The following is an 18,880-nucleotide window of genomic DNA, read 5'->3' on the forward strand; positions in this document are numbered from 1 at the left end:
TCCTCCTCTGTGCCCAGCCCCCTCCAGGGCCATCCACACCTCCTCCTCTGTGCCCAGCCCCGTGTTCCAGTGGTTGTCAATGCATCCCACTGAAGGTCTTCTCTTTTTCATGGACCCACTCACTGCTTTTCCAAGTGCGCTGTCTTTCTCTAGGGAGTACGTGAGGAATAGATTGTCTAGAAAACTCTGAAGGAATGCTCTTCTCTAGAACATAGGGTTGCTACGAGCTGATGCCATTTAACTCCAGCCATAACAGTACAAGAGCTGAGATAGTTTGTTAATAGAGTTTGCTCGGTGAACATTCATTCAAGGTCTTCTGTAGTTACTGTGCTGGATGCTGGGCTCAGAATGCACTGGAAAGCCCACATGTCCAGGTCGGGAGCTTCTGACTTGGCTGTTGCAGGGCCATTAGCTGCAGTTGTTGTTGTGGTATGGAGTTGACTCTGATCCATAGAAACACCATGTGAAACAGAACAAAACCTAATCCATTCCCTGGCAGCCTCGCAGTCTCCAGTGCATCTCAGCCCGGAGTGACAGTCCCATCCATCTCATGAGGGCCTTCCTTGCCTTGAATAGTTCTCTGCTTTTCCAAACATGCTGTCCTTTTCTAAGGATTTGCCCCATTTAGTAATATGTCCCGGTTCTTGCTTCTAAGGAGGACTCTGGCCACACTTCTCTCATGATAGATTTGTTTATTCTTCTGATGGTCCATGGTGAATATTATTCACATATACCACAATTTAAAGGCCTCAATTCTTCTTCTGTTTTCCTTAATCATTGTCCAGATTTCACATGCTTATGAATCGATAACAAATTCCACGGCACGGTCCAGGGCACCTCAGTTATTATTAAATTGACGTCCTTGCTCTTTCGCACTTTAAAGAACCCCTTGGCAGCAGGCTCACCGAACGCAGTATCGTTTTATTTCTTTATTGCTGCTTCCATGCGTGTTGAATATGGACCCAGGCTCAGTGATGTGCTTGGCCACTTGGCCGTTTTCACCGGGGCCTCTATTTTCTCACAGTGTTGGGCTGGTCCAGCTGTGAATTTTTATTCTCTATATGTTGAGCTCTGTATTGAAGGCATCAGCAATTAGTGCATCAACTCTTGTTTTCTACAAGTAGGGTTAGGTTGTCGCAGGTTGTTGGTGAGTCTGTAATCCCGAGGACTCTGTGAATAGCAGAACGTGTCTAAAGTGTAGGAGATAGATCAAGGCACACATTTTGTGAGGACACAGTTTATTTAACCTATTAAACAAACACGTGTGTGTGTTAGGAACGTTTTGAATTGTAACATGCTGGTTATCAATCTGCACACACACTGGAACAAGCACAAACGGTGACCAATTGGGAGGGCGCTTTGCAGGGGAATGGAAAACATGGTGTTGAGGCGGTGAATTCAGGAAGAGGAGTGCGTGCTGGATGGGAAAGGTCGGGCCAGGTGTCATGGGGGTGTCCCAGGCATCCTGGAAAGAGAGAAGACCTGCCCTTAGAAAGAGGAGAAATGGCTTCAAATCTGGAAAGCACGCAAATGGCCTAAATGCTAGAGTATGCGATGTCTGCGCCTCCCAACAGTGAGAGCAGAGAAACAACAACGTTCAAGATGCAAACTTCTAATGAAATGAAGAAAGGGAGAAGACGAGGAGGCCCAACTCTTACAACTAGAACACCCACCACCGTGACTCCGTTCTGACTCCCAGCGACACTGTTGGACAGAGCACGACTTCCCTGCTGCGTTCCTACGGCCGTGGTCTTTAAGGGAGGAAGTACTTGTGGTCTAGTGCTAAAGAGTTGCTGCCAACCCAGAAGCACACAGTTCAGATTTACCAGCTGCCACACAGGAGAAAGATGGGCAGTCTCTTCCATGTGATTAACTGCCTCTGAAAACCCACCGAGGGTCAGCTAGGAGTCAGTTCCACTTTGACGGCCGCCAACAAGAACCACGACAGACCCTTATGGAGGTAGGCCGCTCACCATTCTCCTGAGAGGTGAGTGGGCTTGAAGTATGCTGGGCACTTAAGTCAGTGTGCCATCAGAGCCTCCTTGGAAACTCTCAGGGAGGAGTTATTCTTCAATCCCATTCATGTCGAACGTGCTGAATCTTGTGAAAAACTTCTGGGGAGCTGCTGTGAGATGAGAGGCAGGCTCTGTGTGTTCCCAGGAAAGGCAGTCCCAGCAGCCTGAAAGCAGCCAACCTGACTGCCTTGTCCTGCAAGGAGGTCCAGCCAGCTCTACTGGGGCTGAAGCACAGTGCTCGTGACCTCCAGCTTGACCCTAGAGGGTGCTTGCAGGAGGTGCAGTGGTTTTTCATATGGGGTAAAATCACTTAAGTGACTGAGTGCTACAGTGTGGCAGGTAGAACACACGTGGGCCGGGGTTAGGGAGGAGTCAGGAGAGGCAGGTGGAGGTTTTTCAGACTCCTGTATTCTCAACTTTGCCGTGTCCCCCTCACCAGAGGCCCTGCTGAGTGACCACAGACACACGAGCCCCGTGATTTCAGAGTCGGGATGCTGGCTTTCAACACAAACACATGAAATGAATCATGCGATCACTTGTTGTCATTCCAAAACATGTGTTCAGTTGTCATTCCAAAAGGCTTGTAAATCTGTCCATATCATTTTGGTTCCATGGATGGGCTTGACATCTTGTAAGAAGACAAATATTCAATAGCAAAACATTCCAAGTTTATTGCTATCAATAGTATACTTGGGGATTTCAAATACATGTTGTAATGTTTTGTTGTTATTTGGATGCATAGTAAATAATTTTTCTAAGGGATTGCATAACAATAGAGATTTTTTAAAATCCTTTTTGGTTTTCTCTGAAAAAAAAATTGAGAGAAATTGTGTTTTTCTTCTGATGGCCCGGAAGTCATGAGTTAATGAGCCAATCACCTAGCCTTTGCTCTCTCTACGGTTTCTTGTACATTTAATCCTAAAATTTCTATATAATAAAATCACATAAGCAAGTGAGAGCAAAATAAAAAACCAGAAATTGAAATAGTTTACGCAAAATGTGTGCCTAACTGGACATTCTTTGGATTGGATACACTTCTCCAAGGCCAGTCAAGTTCTGTGAGTTTCCTCCTCAAGATCTTGGTAAAACATGTACTTGACTAGGCAAGATTTCAATATGCTGTGTATACGGTCACTCTAAGATACAGTTGACTCAATGACACGTAATAAAACACCTAACTAGGAAATCCAAGATGTGCTTTGCAATTAGGTGTAAAAAGACGCTTAGTTGACATATGTCTCAGTGACATGGTGGTGGGTCCTCTAATCCTGACCCCCATTCTCCTATCACTTTTATTCTTGCCCCTCTGCTCCACAATTTCCTGTGTCCCTCTCTATTGAGTATGTGGGCAGAAGGCCCTTATAGGTGTCTGAAGATAGATGGATGGATGAATGGATGGGTGATGGATGGATGAATGGGTGGATGGATGGGTGGGTGGATGGGTAGACAGATGGATGGGTGGACGGATGGATATGTGGGTGTGTGTGTGGATGGATGGATGGATGGATGAATGGATGGGTGGGTAGATGGGTTGATGGATGAAGGATTGATGGGTGGATGGATGGATGGATAGATGGATGAATGGATGGGTGATGGATGGATGGGTGGACGGTTGGATATGTGGGTGTGTGTGGGGGTGGATGGATGGATGGATGAATGGATGGGTGATGGATAGATGAATGGGTGGATGGATGGGTGGGTGGATGGGTAGACAGATGGATGGGTGGACGGATGGATATGTGGGTGTGTGTGTGGGTGGAGGGATGGATGGATGAATGGATGGGTGGGTAGATGGGTTGATGGATGAAGGATTGATGGGTGGATGGATGGATGGATGGATGGGTGATGGATGGATGGATGGATGGATGGATGGATGGATGGATGCCATGATTTTTTAGTCCTTTGGTGGGGGGTGAAGTACATCTGGACTTGGTCCTCCTGGCTAGTCTCTCTCTTCATCTAACATCTGGAGAGCTAAATTCATTGACTTTCTGACTCCGCTATTCCCAGTCACCCTTCTCTTGTTTACTGGTTTCTCGTCTCTTTTGTTAAAATCCATCTTACAAGGATGTGACTGGTGGTGATTTTGTCCCGATGGGGTGGATCTGTCCCACGCTGGGCTGCAGCGTGTTGAAGTGGTAGCTCACTCCGGCACCAGTCGTGGCTCCGGTTCTGGCTCTGCCTCAGGGTCCACTCTTTAGTCCGCACTTGTGATGAATCTGGGGGAGGGGGCTGCGTGGGGGTCGTGGGCATCGATCATGTGCACACACTTATTTAACTTACTCTCATAATTGTAGTCTCCTTGCAAATCTTTTCCATTCTGAATTCAGATGATGCGGCCGCTCCGGTGCTGGAGACACAGCCCCAAGGAGATGAAGAAGGTGAGCGTGAGGGGAGGCCGGCTTCTTGGAGGCTGAGGAAGGTGGGCGTGATGGTGGGGAAAAGGAGAGAGGGAGGACTCTGTCAGCAGAATCTTCCAACAGGGATCTTCTGTGCCTCATCTTTAAGCAGCAGCTCTCTCCTCTCCCTCAATGGCCAGGGAGGCAAGGGCGTCCCGTATTGTGCGAGTGGTACACACAAGGAAGTTAAAGCCATTTTACTTGCTTAATAAAACATAAATTACATAATATAAGCTGTCTTTAAGTGTTAGTTTTGATTTGAATTTTTTCTACTTGGGCGCTCTAAACATGTTTCGCAGGTCCAGGGGAATGTGCTGCTTTCCTGTTACTGTAGTTCACGTCTTTGTAAGTTGTCATATCAGGATAAATTTTCTTCCTTCCTTAGGAATAATTTGTCTTAGCAATTCCTGTAAAATGAAATAAAAAACAGCAACTGTAGAAGACCCCACCCAGCACACTTGTCCTCAGATCCACCTGGGGGTCTGAGTCCCAGCTATCTTTATCACAGTTACTTCTTACGATTATTTTTAACCTCATTCCCATTTTATTTACTCTTGTTGTTGCTGTGTGCTGTTCAGTTGGAATTGATTCATAGGTGACTTTCCAGCAGGTGGTCAGAGGCAATTCATCTAATGAGAGGAGTAGATGGTGGATTAGAACCGCGTGCCTCTGGGATTGCAGCACAGCTTCTTACCACTAGGCCAATGGAGCTCCCTTTCTTTACTGTTAGGTACAAAATAGTGACCCTACTTTAAAAATTAACATTTACTCTTAGATATTATTATCAAAGGTGATGTGTGCCCTCCAAAATTTAGGCAATGCTGTATTTTATACTGAGCTTGTGTAAAGACTTCCGACTTAGATGCATAATTACCTTTATTACATATAATACCTTTTTGTCTGTTTGGGGCTTTTTCTTTGCATCAAACATTTTTTTTAGGTGGGCTATGTCTGTTTTCAAATAACTGTTAATTCAAATTTTGAGTAGAATAGAAAAAAAACACCGTAAGTTTTAAAAATGAAAAAATAAAAATAAAAACATGCTAAATAAGATTTTAAAATGTACATTAGTGTTACTTTTAATATCATAAATATAATCACTTTATTGAAAAGAAAAAATCATTTATTAAATTGATTTTTATGATGCTGAGATCTCCTGCTAAAAATCTTTGAGATACTTTGTGTTTTATGAGGAATTTAAAACTACGATTTTATTTTGGTTTATTAGATATTGCATCACGATATCCCACACTTTGGACTGAGCAAGTGAAAAGCCGACAGAACAAAACGAACAAGAATTCAGGTAAGCGGGGTCCCCAGGTGCCTGGTGGGGCGTGACCCGCCTCAGAGGATGCTCGGCCTGCGGGAAATTAAACACGGGTTCCCGTCTCTTCTGTTGCAATGATTCATCAGAAAGTCATTCTTGTGACTTGACCACCAAGAGCTATTTCAAATTTTGGCATTTTCACTCAGATTTTCTGCATTCTTAAAATATTGTTTTGCCTCATCCAAGTAAATGCCAGTTTTTAAGAATGAAAGTGGAGACGCTTGCTCACAAATCTTGTTTTTACTTGATTGTAACTCTGCTGGCCCGTGTGGCCGGTTAAAGTGCACATAGTTGAGTGCCTGGTGTGGAGCAGAACTGTCACCACAGGCTGACTGTCGCACATTGTGCTGATGATCAAGCAGTTGTTAGTGATCTTAACAGGTTGCCTGAAAACCCACTCTGTCATCTGTATTGAAGCGTATAGTTGATTTACTATTTCTTCTTGATTTTCAAATGAAACCTTTTCCTTTATTTCCTATTTTCTTTTTCTCCACAAATTCTGGCTTAAGGTCACAGTCGTTCTGGGTTCAGAGTAGAACAGAGAGGCGGAGCCACAGAACAGCAGCCGTGTGGCTCTGTGTGAGTGGCCGCGGCTGTGAGGCTAGTAACGCACAGAAACTTCAGGCTCAGAGCTTTGTTTGACCTGTGGGTCTCGATTTCCCGTCAGAGTATGTCATTAATATCCATTCACCAAAAATATTTATAAAAATCAAGGACATTCAGGTCATTTGATGTCTCTTTCTTCATCTATACGCTATATAAACATCTACTGAGCTAGCACTGACTTCGTCTATTTCACGAGCTGCCTCACAGCCACAAGCCAGGCCCAATGGTGGATTCACAGCTCTGATCAGGAGGCTGGGAGAGTGAAGGGCAGTTGGGTACCACGGTGACTCTGCATTTTTAAAGGATTACGAAAACTTTAGATTTCTAAAGAACTCTAAATAAATTCTAAAGGATTGGCAAGATCTACTGCCAAGAACCTCTTCAGAGTGCTTAAGAGTAACAATGTTAGTTTAAAGAATAAGGTGCACTGGCCTGTGGTATTTCCGATTGCTTGCCTATGCATCTGAAAGTTGGACGGTGAGTAAGGATGACAGAAGAATAACCAATGCCTTCGGACTGTGGTGTTGGCAAAGAGTCTCACATCTCTCCTGACTGACAAAAGAACGAACGAGTCTGTCTTGGAGGAAGGGTAATAAAGGTTTCTTTGAGGCCAAGATGGAGAAGCTTAGTCTCACATACTTTGAGCATGTTGTTAGGAGAGGATAGTCCTTGGGGTTGGGGGGCATGCTGGGAAGTGGAGAAGGTCAGAAAGCAAAGAAGACCCTCCGTAAGCTAGGTTAGCAGTGGAACAGTGGGCTTGAGCGTGGTGGGTGTAAGGACGGCGTATGACAGGGTAAGGTTCGGATGTGTTGTTCGTATGGTCACTGACTTACCGTCAACTGGATGCCACCTTACAACAAAACCCGAAGCATTCTGGAGGATCCTGACAGTATAATGCATAGTCTACAGGGCGAGTAGGCAAAAGGTCAGAGGTTTGAATCTACAAGGGTGATAGATGGGATGTTTCCTTCTGTAGAGATTTATACCCTCAGAAACTCATTGGAATGTTAGGTACAGTCAGAATGGACTTGATGGCAGTGAGCTTGGTTCCTAGAAACACACTCAGGTTGCTGGGTTTCTTCTCTGTGTTAGCTGCATGTCTTTGCCAGGCAGCTCCAAGAACACCCACTTCTTGCTATGTTGTTGTTAGGTGCCATCAAGTTAAGTACAACTCATAGCGACCCTATGAACAGCCTGTTCTGAACCCTGTCCTGTCCTGTGCTATCCTTCTCGTCTCTGAGACCCTAGAGCCCACTGCTGAAGTCACAGTGTCGATCCACCTCATTGGGAGTCTTCCTTTCCTTTGTTTGACCCTCTAATCTAAATAAATATCTGCTGAGTGAGGGAATGAATGATTAGAATACACAAAGCGGGGAAAGAGAATGATCAATTGAAAGATTTGAAAAATGAGAAAGGTGAGAAAGGAACTCTTATACACCGTTGGTGGGATTGTAAAATGATACAACCACTCTGGAAGGCAGTTTGGTGTTTCCTCCAAAAAAATAAACATAGAAATTCCATATGACCCAGCTATTCCACTTGTTGGAATATACCTCGAGAGAATGAGAACCCAGGCAGAAATGGAGACTTGCACACCAGTGTTCATAGCAGCGTTGTTCACCATCACAAGAACATAGAAACAACCCAAATAACCAACCACAATCGACTGGATTGAGAAATTATGGTACATTCACATGATGGAATACTACGCAGCATGGAGGAGCAATGATTTTATAAATTACTACCCAACTTGGGAGGGACTGGAGAGCATTACGCTGAGTGAACTCAGCCCCACAAGGACAAGACCTTTATTGTATGAGTATGAAGAGCCAAGGGGGCAGGGAGGATGGAAGCAGAGGGCGGGGAATCATAGGGTCGCACAATCTGATGGGTGAGCAGGAGGTGAAGGAAGTGGGAAAGATCTGGTATGTAAAACAAGGTATACAAACTTTGTAAATAAACCAGCATAAAATTAGAAAAAAATAAAAAAGAAGTAATTGCCATCAACAAAAGTATAAAATTAGAGAAAAATTTAAAAAGAAGTAATTGGAGATCAGAAAAAAATTTAAATAAAACGATACTATGATCATTGATGTTTCCCTTTCAAACCATGTTTCCGTGAAACATTTAGATACAAGATGTTTCTGAACAGAGGCCTAGGTATAAAGCTAATACTGCGTTCTTGCCATGGTAATGAGGATCCTTGATGGTGCAATGGGTTAAACATTGTCCCACTAGCCCATAAGTTGGTGGTTCAAACTCATCAGCTGCTCCGGTGTGGGTAGATATGGCAGTCTAGAAAACCCAGGAAACCTTGTGAGAGTTTCTATTCTGTCCTATAGGGTCTCTGAGAATTGAAATCCACTTTACAGTGTTGGGTTTGACTGTTGTCATTTCTATACATCTTAGCACTCAGTCATAAAAGCAAATTGATAAGGAAAGATTACAGCAGACAACAATGGATTAAATATTTTTCTTCCTTGTTTCAGAGAATGCATAATAAATATCTTCACAAATGAGGAGGGGAAAGTAGTTTCCATGCAGCAGTAATGCAGAATCTTCAAAAGATATCATTCTGTGTGAGAACTTGGGGAATTTTTACCCTATTTTCATTTTTTACCCTAATGTCATTACATATCTTCGTGAGCTAAGTGCCTTTAAGACAGAAGTGAATTGAGATAAAGGCTCACTCTCAGGCAATTCAAAGTGCCCTGTTGAGTTTATTCTTTTCCCCTCTGTGCCAGTGAAATCTCGGTGAATGACCCATCAATGCGCAACGAGTGCTGGGCTGGATGGACAGGCCCAGTGCAGTATCGTCAAACAATTTCTGTTCTGTGATGGCGCTCGTTCACTGCCTCCCTACCTGTGTCTAAACTCTGCATTCAGCTTCTTTTTCTTTTCTTTTGTATATATTTTTTAAATTTTTGTTTTATTAATTTTAATGAACATTTACAGAGATTTTGGATTTCCATTTGTTCCTTGTTGCACTTCTTCCTCTACCCCCATACCCCCCACTAGTTCGCTCCTCTCTTCAAAAAGCAAAAGATAAACTTCTTCATTGGTATACAATCTGTCCCGAATGCACTGCGTCCACTATGCAACCTTAATTCTGGATTCCTGTGATAATCATAATACCCTATCATATATCGCTTTTAAACTGTTCTCTCCCTCATCTGTTTCAATGCATAATCTATCCAGTTTTTCCTCAGTCTTACCCCAACCCTGATGTCAGAGAAGCTGTGGTATATTCACACAATGGAATACTACACTGCATTGAAAAAGAAGGAACTCATGCAATATTATTCAAAATGGGTGACCCTGGAGGACATTATGCTGAGTGAAATATCTCAGTCACAAAAAGATAAATACTGCATAGTGTCACTGTTGTAGAACGGGCCTGCATTCAGCTTCTTAATGGTAATAACATTCCTTTGGTCCTTCGGGACTCTTTGACATGAGAAAGAGGCAAAATTCAAAGGCTTGTGCCTTAGATGCATGGATAATAAAGGATAGGGGACAGTTAAAGCAATAGATGTTGGTTTTGGTCAGTGCTGTTCAGTCCGTTCCAACTTAGAGTGACCCTGGCTGTGCACAGCACACAGGACACTGCCTAGCTCCAAGTGTCTTCACTACTGCTGCTATATCAGGGCTATTGTCTTCACTCTTCCAATCCATTTCTTTCAGATTCTCTCTCTTTTTTGTTCACGCTCTGTTTCTTTAATAATATATGGCTTGAAACTTAACATCAAGTAGGCAAAGACTCTAACCTTGGGGCCGATTAGCAGCACCATGATAAATGGAGAAGAGATTGAGGTTGTTAACAGTGACAGCTTGCTCGGCTCCACAATTAACGCTCTTGGCACCAGCAGTCAGGAAATCAAAAGATGAATTGCATTAGTTAAATCTGCTGTCAGGGACCTCTCCAGATCCTGAGAAGCAACAATGTCAGTGTATAGGCTAGGGTGCCTCTCCTCCAGGCCAGGGTCCTTGTAATTACTAGCTGTGCATCGGAGAGCTGGGTAATGACTAAGGATGAAGAAGAGGAATTGAAGCCTTCGAGTTGTGGTGCTGGAGAAGAGTCTTGAGCATATAGTGGACCACTAAGAAAACAAATAGGTCTGTCTTGGAGAGGGTGAAGGCATGTTTCTTCTTGGAGGATAGGATTTTGAAGCTCTGTCTCACATACTTTGAGCATGTGGGCAGGAAGGACCGATCCTTGGAGAAGGACATCATACTTGGAAGGGTGGAGGGATAGACCCCAGATGAGATGGACTGGCCCAGTATTTATCACAATGGGGATAGGTGTATTAAAGTCAGTGAGACCGGCACAGGACAGGGAAGGCTTCAGAGCTGTTGGACATAGGGTCACTGTGACTTGAAGGTAACTTGATGGCACATAACAACAACAACAATTTTTAACTATAAGAATATTTTTCTCATGAATTATTTTTTATGGACATCATTTCCCTACCACATACAGATTATTGTTAGTTGCATTGATTTGACTGTGACGCACAGTGACCCTTTGAACAATAGATGGAAGCCTCGTCCTCTCCTGTGACATACTCACAGTTTCCCCCACGCTCAGAAACATCTGCAGTCACTGTGTCGGTCAAGCTCACTGAAGGGTTTCTGGGCCTTTGCTCACCCTCTGCTTTTCCAGCACGATGTCATTTTCCAAGATATTGTTGTTGTGTTTCCAAGATGTTGTGGTTGTTGATTGCTGTTGAGTTGAGTACTACTCATAGCGACCCTATGAACAAAAGACCCGAACCCTTTCTATAACTATCGTTGTGTCTCAAACTTCATGGAGTTTCTAGAGGCATGTTATTTAGGAAGTGGATACCACTCCTGCTCCCAAACCTGTCTTAAACTGGGAGCTCCACCCAATACTGTCTACCATGGATAACCGTTGTGGCATTTGACACCCAATGGCAAAAGGTTCAGCATCACAGCAAACCCAGGCTACCTCAGTGCAGCGAATTGACAGAAAAGTGTATACCACTTAGAAGGATGTTCCTCCCAAATATAAGAACAACTGACTTAAGTAAAAGGCCCTCCACAAGGTCTTGTTGACTCTAAACAAGAGGCTTACACATAATATGTTGTTTTTGTTGTTGTTATGTGCCAGCCTCTAAATTAATTCTCTCTTTTTGTCTCCCATTGTTCAACTCATATTTCAAATAGTCTCATATTTTCCCATTTAAGTTTATTAAATTTATGTGTTCTTTGGGCCCAAGAACTAGAGATCAGAGTTAAATCTCAATTCTGGCACTGTCTTGCTACATAAAAATATAACCTGTATTGAGGTTATCGTGATGACACTGTCATATATACAGCTGAATGCCTTCATTAGTTATTCATGTGCGTTATGTGTAGTAGGAAACAAACAACTTAGAGATTTACTGATTATCTACGAAAAGAATAAAAAATTTCACTACAGAAAATAATTCCTTATTCTTAATCTAAAAACATAATAGGATTTTTAAAGTAAGAAAGATTTGGGATTTTTAAAGTAAGAAAGATTTGGCGTAATGGACGTTATTGGAAATTTCTAAGACAGTGACCTATAAATTACTCTCAGAACTTTAGAAACAGACTTATCTTCATCCATTCTTCTTGTATTTTAAAAATTATCTTCTATTTTATTTAGTGCTTGAGAAATTGTTTTCGATATTTGTTACACATCGTTCTATGTTTCAGATATATGAATGGTTCTTGAACATTACTCCGTCTTGTTGGTGGTGGGTGCTGTCAAGTTGAATACAACTTACAGTGACCCTATAAACAGCAGAAAGGTGGAGGGTCTGCGAAGGGGAGGAAGACCCTCGAGCCGGCGGATTGACATGGTGACTGCCGCAGTGGACTCTAATATGTCAGGAAGTGTGAGGATGACACAGGATAGGACAGGGTTCAGATCTGTTGTTCTTAGGGTTGCTATGCATCGTACTCAACTCGACAGCACCTACACTAACATCATAAACAATGATCTGAACCCTGTCCCATCCTGCGCCATCTTTATCATCCCAGACACACTTGGCCCAGGTGCTGCAGTCACCGTGTCAGTTCATCTCAGTAGGGTCTTCTTCTCCTTTACTGACCCTCCACTTTTTCCGAGCGTGTTGTTCTTTCCCAGGGAATAGCCTCTCCTAGCAACATGCCCAGCTGTGAGCTCTGTGCGATGAAACTTCACAAGCCTTGCTTCCTAGGAACATTCCGGTTGCACTTTCAAGACTGTTGGCAGTATGTGGGATATTCAGCTCTCCAACACCACAACTATAAGTACTGATTCTTCTTCTGTCCTCTTTATTCGTTGTTCAGCTCTCAGATGCATAATGAGTGACTGGAAAAACCATAGCTTGAATCAAGTGCCTCAGTAATTTGGAGAGGTCCCAAACAGCAGACTGGCCCCATGCAAAATAGCTCCTGACCTTCTGACTGCTGGTACCAACAGTGTTAATTGTGGGTCCAAATAATGTTAATTTGTTGATAATTTCAATCTTCTCTCTGTCTATCGTGATACAGCTTATCGAACAAATGTTGAGGATTTATGCTTCCTCAGTTTTGAGATGTAATCCATGTTGAAGGCTTTAGTCTTAAATCACCTGTAACAAATGTTTCATGTCCTCCTCACTTTCGGCAAGCAAGGCTGAGTCATCTGCATAATGCAGGTTGGTCACGAGTCTTCTCCAATCTCGATGCCCCCTTTTCCTTCACAAAGTCCAGCTTCTTGAACGACCTGTTCAGCACACTCACTGAATTCGCACGGAGAGAGACCGTACATCTGGCGGTACCTAAACGCAGGGTGAGAGGTCACTACCCAGGTTGTAGTAAGCAGTAAACACTGGGAAGGTACATTCTCAAGGTGATTTTTCAGGAGGAAACAATTTCAGGTTTTACACTTTAAAGTCCCCATAGACTCATGGTAAAAATAGATTTTTGTATTTCATCTTTCACTTGGAGTTAACATTGTTAGACCTTTAAATGACCTGCCAATTATAATTAACCAATAAAAACAGTGCAGACATTCCATGTTTACTGAGGTTGGAAATAGTGTTTCAAGACATTGCCATTTCCACAAGCTATCCTGAACTCTAGCTAGTTTCAAATTAGCCCTGATGAGAGGACACAGGGAGAGGGCATTGGGTACTGAGACTGGATACACAAAATTACCATATTGTATTTGTGCTCAACAAACCAGTAGTCTGGGCACATACTATTCTGAAGGCCTGAAGGATGTCAGGCCTTGTTGGTATTTGATGGAATACCAATTGACATGTTTCAGATTACAGATGCAGCCCTGGATATGTTTACATCTATGCCAGGAAATTTGGAAGACAGCTTTCTGAGCAACTGACTGGAAGAGATCTATATTTATTCCCATTCCTAAGAAAGGTGATTCAACAGAATGTAGAAATTATCAAACGACATCGTTAATATCACGTGCAAACAAAATATTACAAAATTATTAAAAAATGCCTAGAACAGTACATACACAGAGAACTACTACAAGTTCAAGCTGTATTTAGAAGAGGCCATGGCACCAGGGACATCATTGCTGATGTCAGATGGATCCTGGCTGAAAGCAGAGAAGACCAGAACAACATGTATTTGTGTTTTATTGATTGTACAAGGCATTTGATTGTGTGGATCATAATAAATTATGACTAGCATTGAGGATAATGGGAATTTTAGGACAATTAATTATGCTAATAAGAAACCAAGGCCTAGACCAAGAAGCTGTTGGCCAAATAGAACAAGAGAACAATGCATGCATTAATATCAGGAAAGGTGCTTGTCAGGAATGTATTCTTTCTCTGTATCTATTCAATCTGTATCTTGAACAAGTCATTAGAGAAGCTTTAATCTATGAAGAAAAATAGGGCATCAGGACTGGAGGAAGAGTCATCAACAACCTTCGTTATGCAGGTGACACAATCCTGTTTGGTGAGCATGAACAGGACTTGAGGTGCTTGCTGCAAAAGATCAAGGACTCCAGCCTTGAATGTGGATTACATCTTAATATCAAGAAGACAAAAGTCCTGACCTGATAAATGACATCATGAGAGATAGAGAAAAGATTGAAACTGTCAATGATTTCATCTTATTTGGATCCACAATTAACACTCTTGGTACAAGTAGTGAGGAGATCAGGAGACATTGCATTGCGCAAGTCTGCCATTAGGAACCTCTCCAAGTTTCTGAGGAGCAATGATATTAATTTGAAGACTAAGGTGCACCTGTTTAAAAGAGCATGATCTTTTCAGTCACTTGCTATGCATCAGAGAGCTGGACAATGAATAAAGATAACAGAAGAATTGATGCCTCTGAATTGTGGTGTTGAAGAAGAGCATTGAAATATCCCATGGACTGTCAAAAGAACAAAAGCATCTTGGAGAAGGTGCAGCCAGCATCCTTCTTGGAGACAAAGACGATAAAGCTTGTCTCACATACTTTGGGCATGTTGCTCGGAGAGGTTATTCCTTGGAGAAGGACATGATGCTGGGAAGGGTGGGGGGTCAGTGCAGGAGAAGGAGATCCTCGAAGAGGTGGGGTGCTACAGTGACCGCAGCAATGGGCTCAAGTGTGTCAGGATGCTGAGGATGGCCCAGCACAGGACAGGGCTCAGATGTGTTGTCCATAGGATAACACCTAACAACAACACAGCAAGTATACCTCCCCAGTGGAACATTCAGTGCTTCCTAGATCCCTGCACAGCTTCCTTTGAAACTAATGCAGAACATTAAGGGGGGAGCGCAGAGTTTTGGTTGTATTGTTTTAGTTAAACAAGTTATCAGTATTGTCTACCAGCTCCTCAGAAGAGATGGATGACGTCTGTCTGTGCACTTTGCAGCCTCCGCATCACAGTGGAGGATTGGCTGTGAGTTGATTCTGATTCTATGGCAATGACTCCACCTCTGTGGAGGGAACTCTGGTGGCTTCGTGGTAAGGAATTGTGCTGCCTACAAAAAAGTATGAGGTTCAAATCCACTGGCTGCCCCCTGGGAGAAGGGTGGCAGTCTTAATTTATGTGATGAACTGCCTCTGTAACCCGCTAGAGTGTCAGCTATGGATTCGTTCTGACTCAATGGTACACAACAACAACAACAAATACGGCAATAAAACCTGTATTAGGACTCTGTGATTCATCAATAATAATGTATTACAGACACAGTCAAAGCATAAAAACATTGTTAGGTGCTGGCGCCATTGAGCTGAGTAGGACCCACGGTGACCCCACGTACAGCAGGTGTGAATTTTGCCCTGTGTCCCCCTTTAAGCATAAAACACCATTAGTTGTTTGGTGCCATCATTATGATCATTTGAAAAATAAAAAAATTAAAACCTTAAAAAACAACCCCTGAATTGGTCTTCCTTTCACCCATTCCAGTGCAGTGTTCATTACCTAGTCCATTCTTCTTCCATTCTGCACCCCGTCTGGGTGGACGATTGGAAGCTATATATATGACAATTAATTTCCTGAAGCAGGATTGGAAGGGGATTGAGGAAGGATGGGGAGAAAGGTGCGCATGAATCACTCAGTGAACCAATTTCCTTGTAAAACTTCACTAAAAGGGGGGAAAGATTAAAAAAAGTAAGCTGAAGAGTCTTGTGGGTCCTGGAGTCTGTCCTTCCACCTGGACATCACTGACCTTAGGTCAGAGCCCTGCATAGCTGGGTGGTCTCACTAAGGACTAGTCTGAAGGGACAACTGACTTAAACCTGCTTGGCACCTTTGTATGGGCTTACACCGCCAACCTGTCAACTAGTAGGTGAGTGTGTTAACATTTACATCACCCAGCTGCTGCCTCCTGACTGGAGGCCTCAGAGCAGGCGTGGCTGGGCAGCCTGCAGAGGTTGCATGTTTGACTTTTTATTCAGCTTCAGTAGCGTGGTCCATAAGGGACTGCACGGTTATCCCAAAGGTGGTGTCTCTCTGCTGCTTCCGATCCAAAGGATCAGCTCCAGGGAAGAAAGAGGGACCTCCGAAGATTCCCTGGAAGGTCAGTTTGGAGTTGGTTCTGGCTGGACAAGAATGAGCTTGAGGTTGGCTTTTTATTGTGTTCTTGGCTGTAGACCCAGTGGGTCAAGGAGGGTCTGTTCTCTCTGCATCAGACCCTGGTTCTTCTAAGAGCAGACTGCTTGAGGTCAAGTTGTCCACCTCCCAGATTGGGTCTTCCTGGCCCTGTACCAGTGTCCTTCCTGGGTTCCCGGCCTCAAAGTGCACTTTCCAGTTGACTGTTGTCTTTCCAATGATTCACTGAGCAGAGAACATGTTGGTTTTAGGTGACTCTGAGTCCATTCCAGTCCTAAGGACGAACTCTGCCCACTCCCGCAGCAGCCGTACAACCCCACGTTCGCTCCGTCACTGCAGTCAAGGGGTCAGTCCGTCTCACGGAGGATGCTCCTCTCCTGGCAGACCCTCTGCTTTCTAAGCAGGGTAAACAGAAGGCCCTCCAATACTGAGGCTCTGAGAGTTAGTTCCTTCCCACGTTGGAGGGAACCACGTCTTCCTCCCTGAGCCATTAAAAAGAACTGTTCTGTGTCCAGAAGAGCTTTCCTTGTTCTTGGGATGTTTCACTGGTTTATGAAACCCTCTCTGTGGAAATATTTCTCTGCTTACCGCAGGCTGATAATTTTTGTTTTATTGCACAAGTCAAGATTAGTTTCAGAAGAGGACAATCTGTAACTTCTGCTTTAAATTATAGTACATTGCTTTCCCTAAGGGAAGTAACACAGTTCACAGTTTCTTTCCTATTTTTAAGTTTAAAGAAGTTATCTCCCCATCCCCTTTTTTCATTCTCCGTTTCTCAAACGTAAGAATATCAGAGTGTGAAGATGCAGAGCGGATTGTTGTTGTTACACACAGTCTAGTCAGAACTGACTCCTGGCTGAACCTCGGGAGGCGTTTAGAGGCCGTGAATCTCACAGGAGGAGATTGCCCGCTGTTCTCGTCCAGAGCTGCTGGTGGGGAAGAACTACTAGCCTTTGGTTTGGCAACGTAGCGCTCTACCCACATAGTAAGTGACAAATTTGGGAATTTAAGAGAGTAAAATAAATTAGATGATGATGTTGTTGTTATGTGCCGTTGAGTCACTTGCGACTCATAGTGACCCTATGTACAACAGCTCTAAACTCTGCTCTGTCCTGTGCCAATCTCATTGTCTCCAACACACTCATCCTGATTGCCCCAGTCACTGAATCAATCCACCTCCCAGAGGGCCTTCCCCTCCTGCGCCTGCCCTCCACCCTCCCAAGCATGATGTCCTTCTCCAAGGACCTGTCCCTCTTTACAACATGACCAAAGTATGTCAGACAAAGTCTCAGAATCCTTGCCTCCAAGCAGCAGCCTGGTTTAACCCTCTCCAGGATGAAGTGTTTGTTTTCTTAGCAGTCCATGGTACCCTCAGCACTTTTCTCCAACACCAAAGCTCAAAAGCATCAATTCTCCTTCTATCCTCCCTGGTCATTGTCCAACTCTCTGACGCATAACAAGCGATGGCAAAGACCATGGCCTGTATCAGACGCACCTTAGTCTCCAGAGACACACCATTGCTCTTCAGTACTTTAGAGAGGTCCCTAACAGCAGACTTTCCCATCGCAATACGTCTTTTAATTTCCTGGCTGCTGGTGTCAAGAATGTTGATGGTGGAGCCAAGCTGACTAAAGCTGTGAACAATCTCAATCTCTTCACCATTCATCCTGATGCTGCCAATTGGTCCAGTGGTGAGAGTCTTTGTCTTCTTGACATTGAGCCTCAATCTATATTGAAGGCTGCAGCCCTTGACCCTCTCCAGCAAGCGCTTCAGGTCCTCCTCAGTTTCAGCAAGCAGGGTTGTACCATCTGCATAATAAATTAGATAGCTTCTTTCAAATGTGTACTTTCAACGTGTGTTAATCACATCCCTTTATCTAAAAATGTGCATGACTAATTAATTCACTTTGTCTAAGTATACAATGAGGTTTTATTTTTAAAGTTGCTTAATTCTCAGATGTCAATATTCAGGTAAGCTTGATAGCAAGTAGTTGGGATGCAATATTTAAATATAAGAACAGAAAGTAGTAGTGAAACAGACAAATTATACCCAGACTGATATTAACACATGGAGTGTGTGTGTGTGTGTGTGTGTGTGTGTGTGTGTAAGGCCTTTGCACCCTCTTGAGGTAAAGAAAGTGTTTCGATGACTTTGTTCTCAGAATATGAGCCTTGGTTAGCACATCAATGAACTTTAGAGTTCTGGGGCTGGCTCTGTTCTCACCAAGTAGCTACAATATATAAGTGCTGTGGAGTTGCCTTATGTACACAGTGTGGTAAGAATTGTGCCAGCCCAGTGTAATCCCCGCCAGGTGGTCCTCCTCCTACACAGGATGGTGTTTGTAAGAAGAGAGCAGTGTCCTTCAGGCCCCCCCCCACTGTAAACTTCACCCCCCGCTGTAGACTTCAGTCACCCCCCACTGTAGACTGCAGGCCCTCCACTGTAGACTTCAGGCCCCCCACTGTAGACTGCAGGCCCCCCCACTGTAGACTTCAG

At 43.7% G+C, this 18,880-nt stretch overlaps 1 protein-coding gene across 2 annotated transcripts in view; it reads left to right on the forward strand.

The window, feature by feature from the left end:
* The window catches only part of SMOC2 (SPARC related modular calcium binding 2), a 226,241-nt gene that overhangs the window by 126,880 nt on the left and 80,481 nt on the right, over positions 1-18,880 (forward strand). Inside the window, exons 6-7 of one of the 2 annotated variants that reach the window (XM_006882787.1) lie at positions 4,313-4,396; positions 5,643-5,717. In XM_006882787.1, the coding sequence (XP_006882849.1) occupies positions 4,313-4,396; positions 5,643-5,717 (159 nt within the window). The remainder of the gene's footprint in view (positions 1-4,312; positions 4,397-5,642; positions 5,718-18,880) is intronic. The other variant, XM_006882788.1, reaches the window with a different exon arrangement.

The sequence above is a fragment of the Elephantulus edwardii genome, unplaced genomic scaffold (assembly GCF_000299155.1).
Source record: "Elephantulus edwardii isolate Elephantulus edwardi_28Jun2011 unplaced genomic scaffold, EleEdw1.0 scaffold00024, whole genome shotgun sequence".
NCBI lineage: Eukaryota > Metazoa > Chordata > Mammalia > Macroscelidea > Macroscelididae > Elephantulus > Elephantulus edwardii.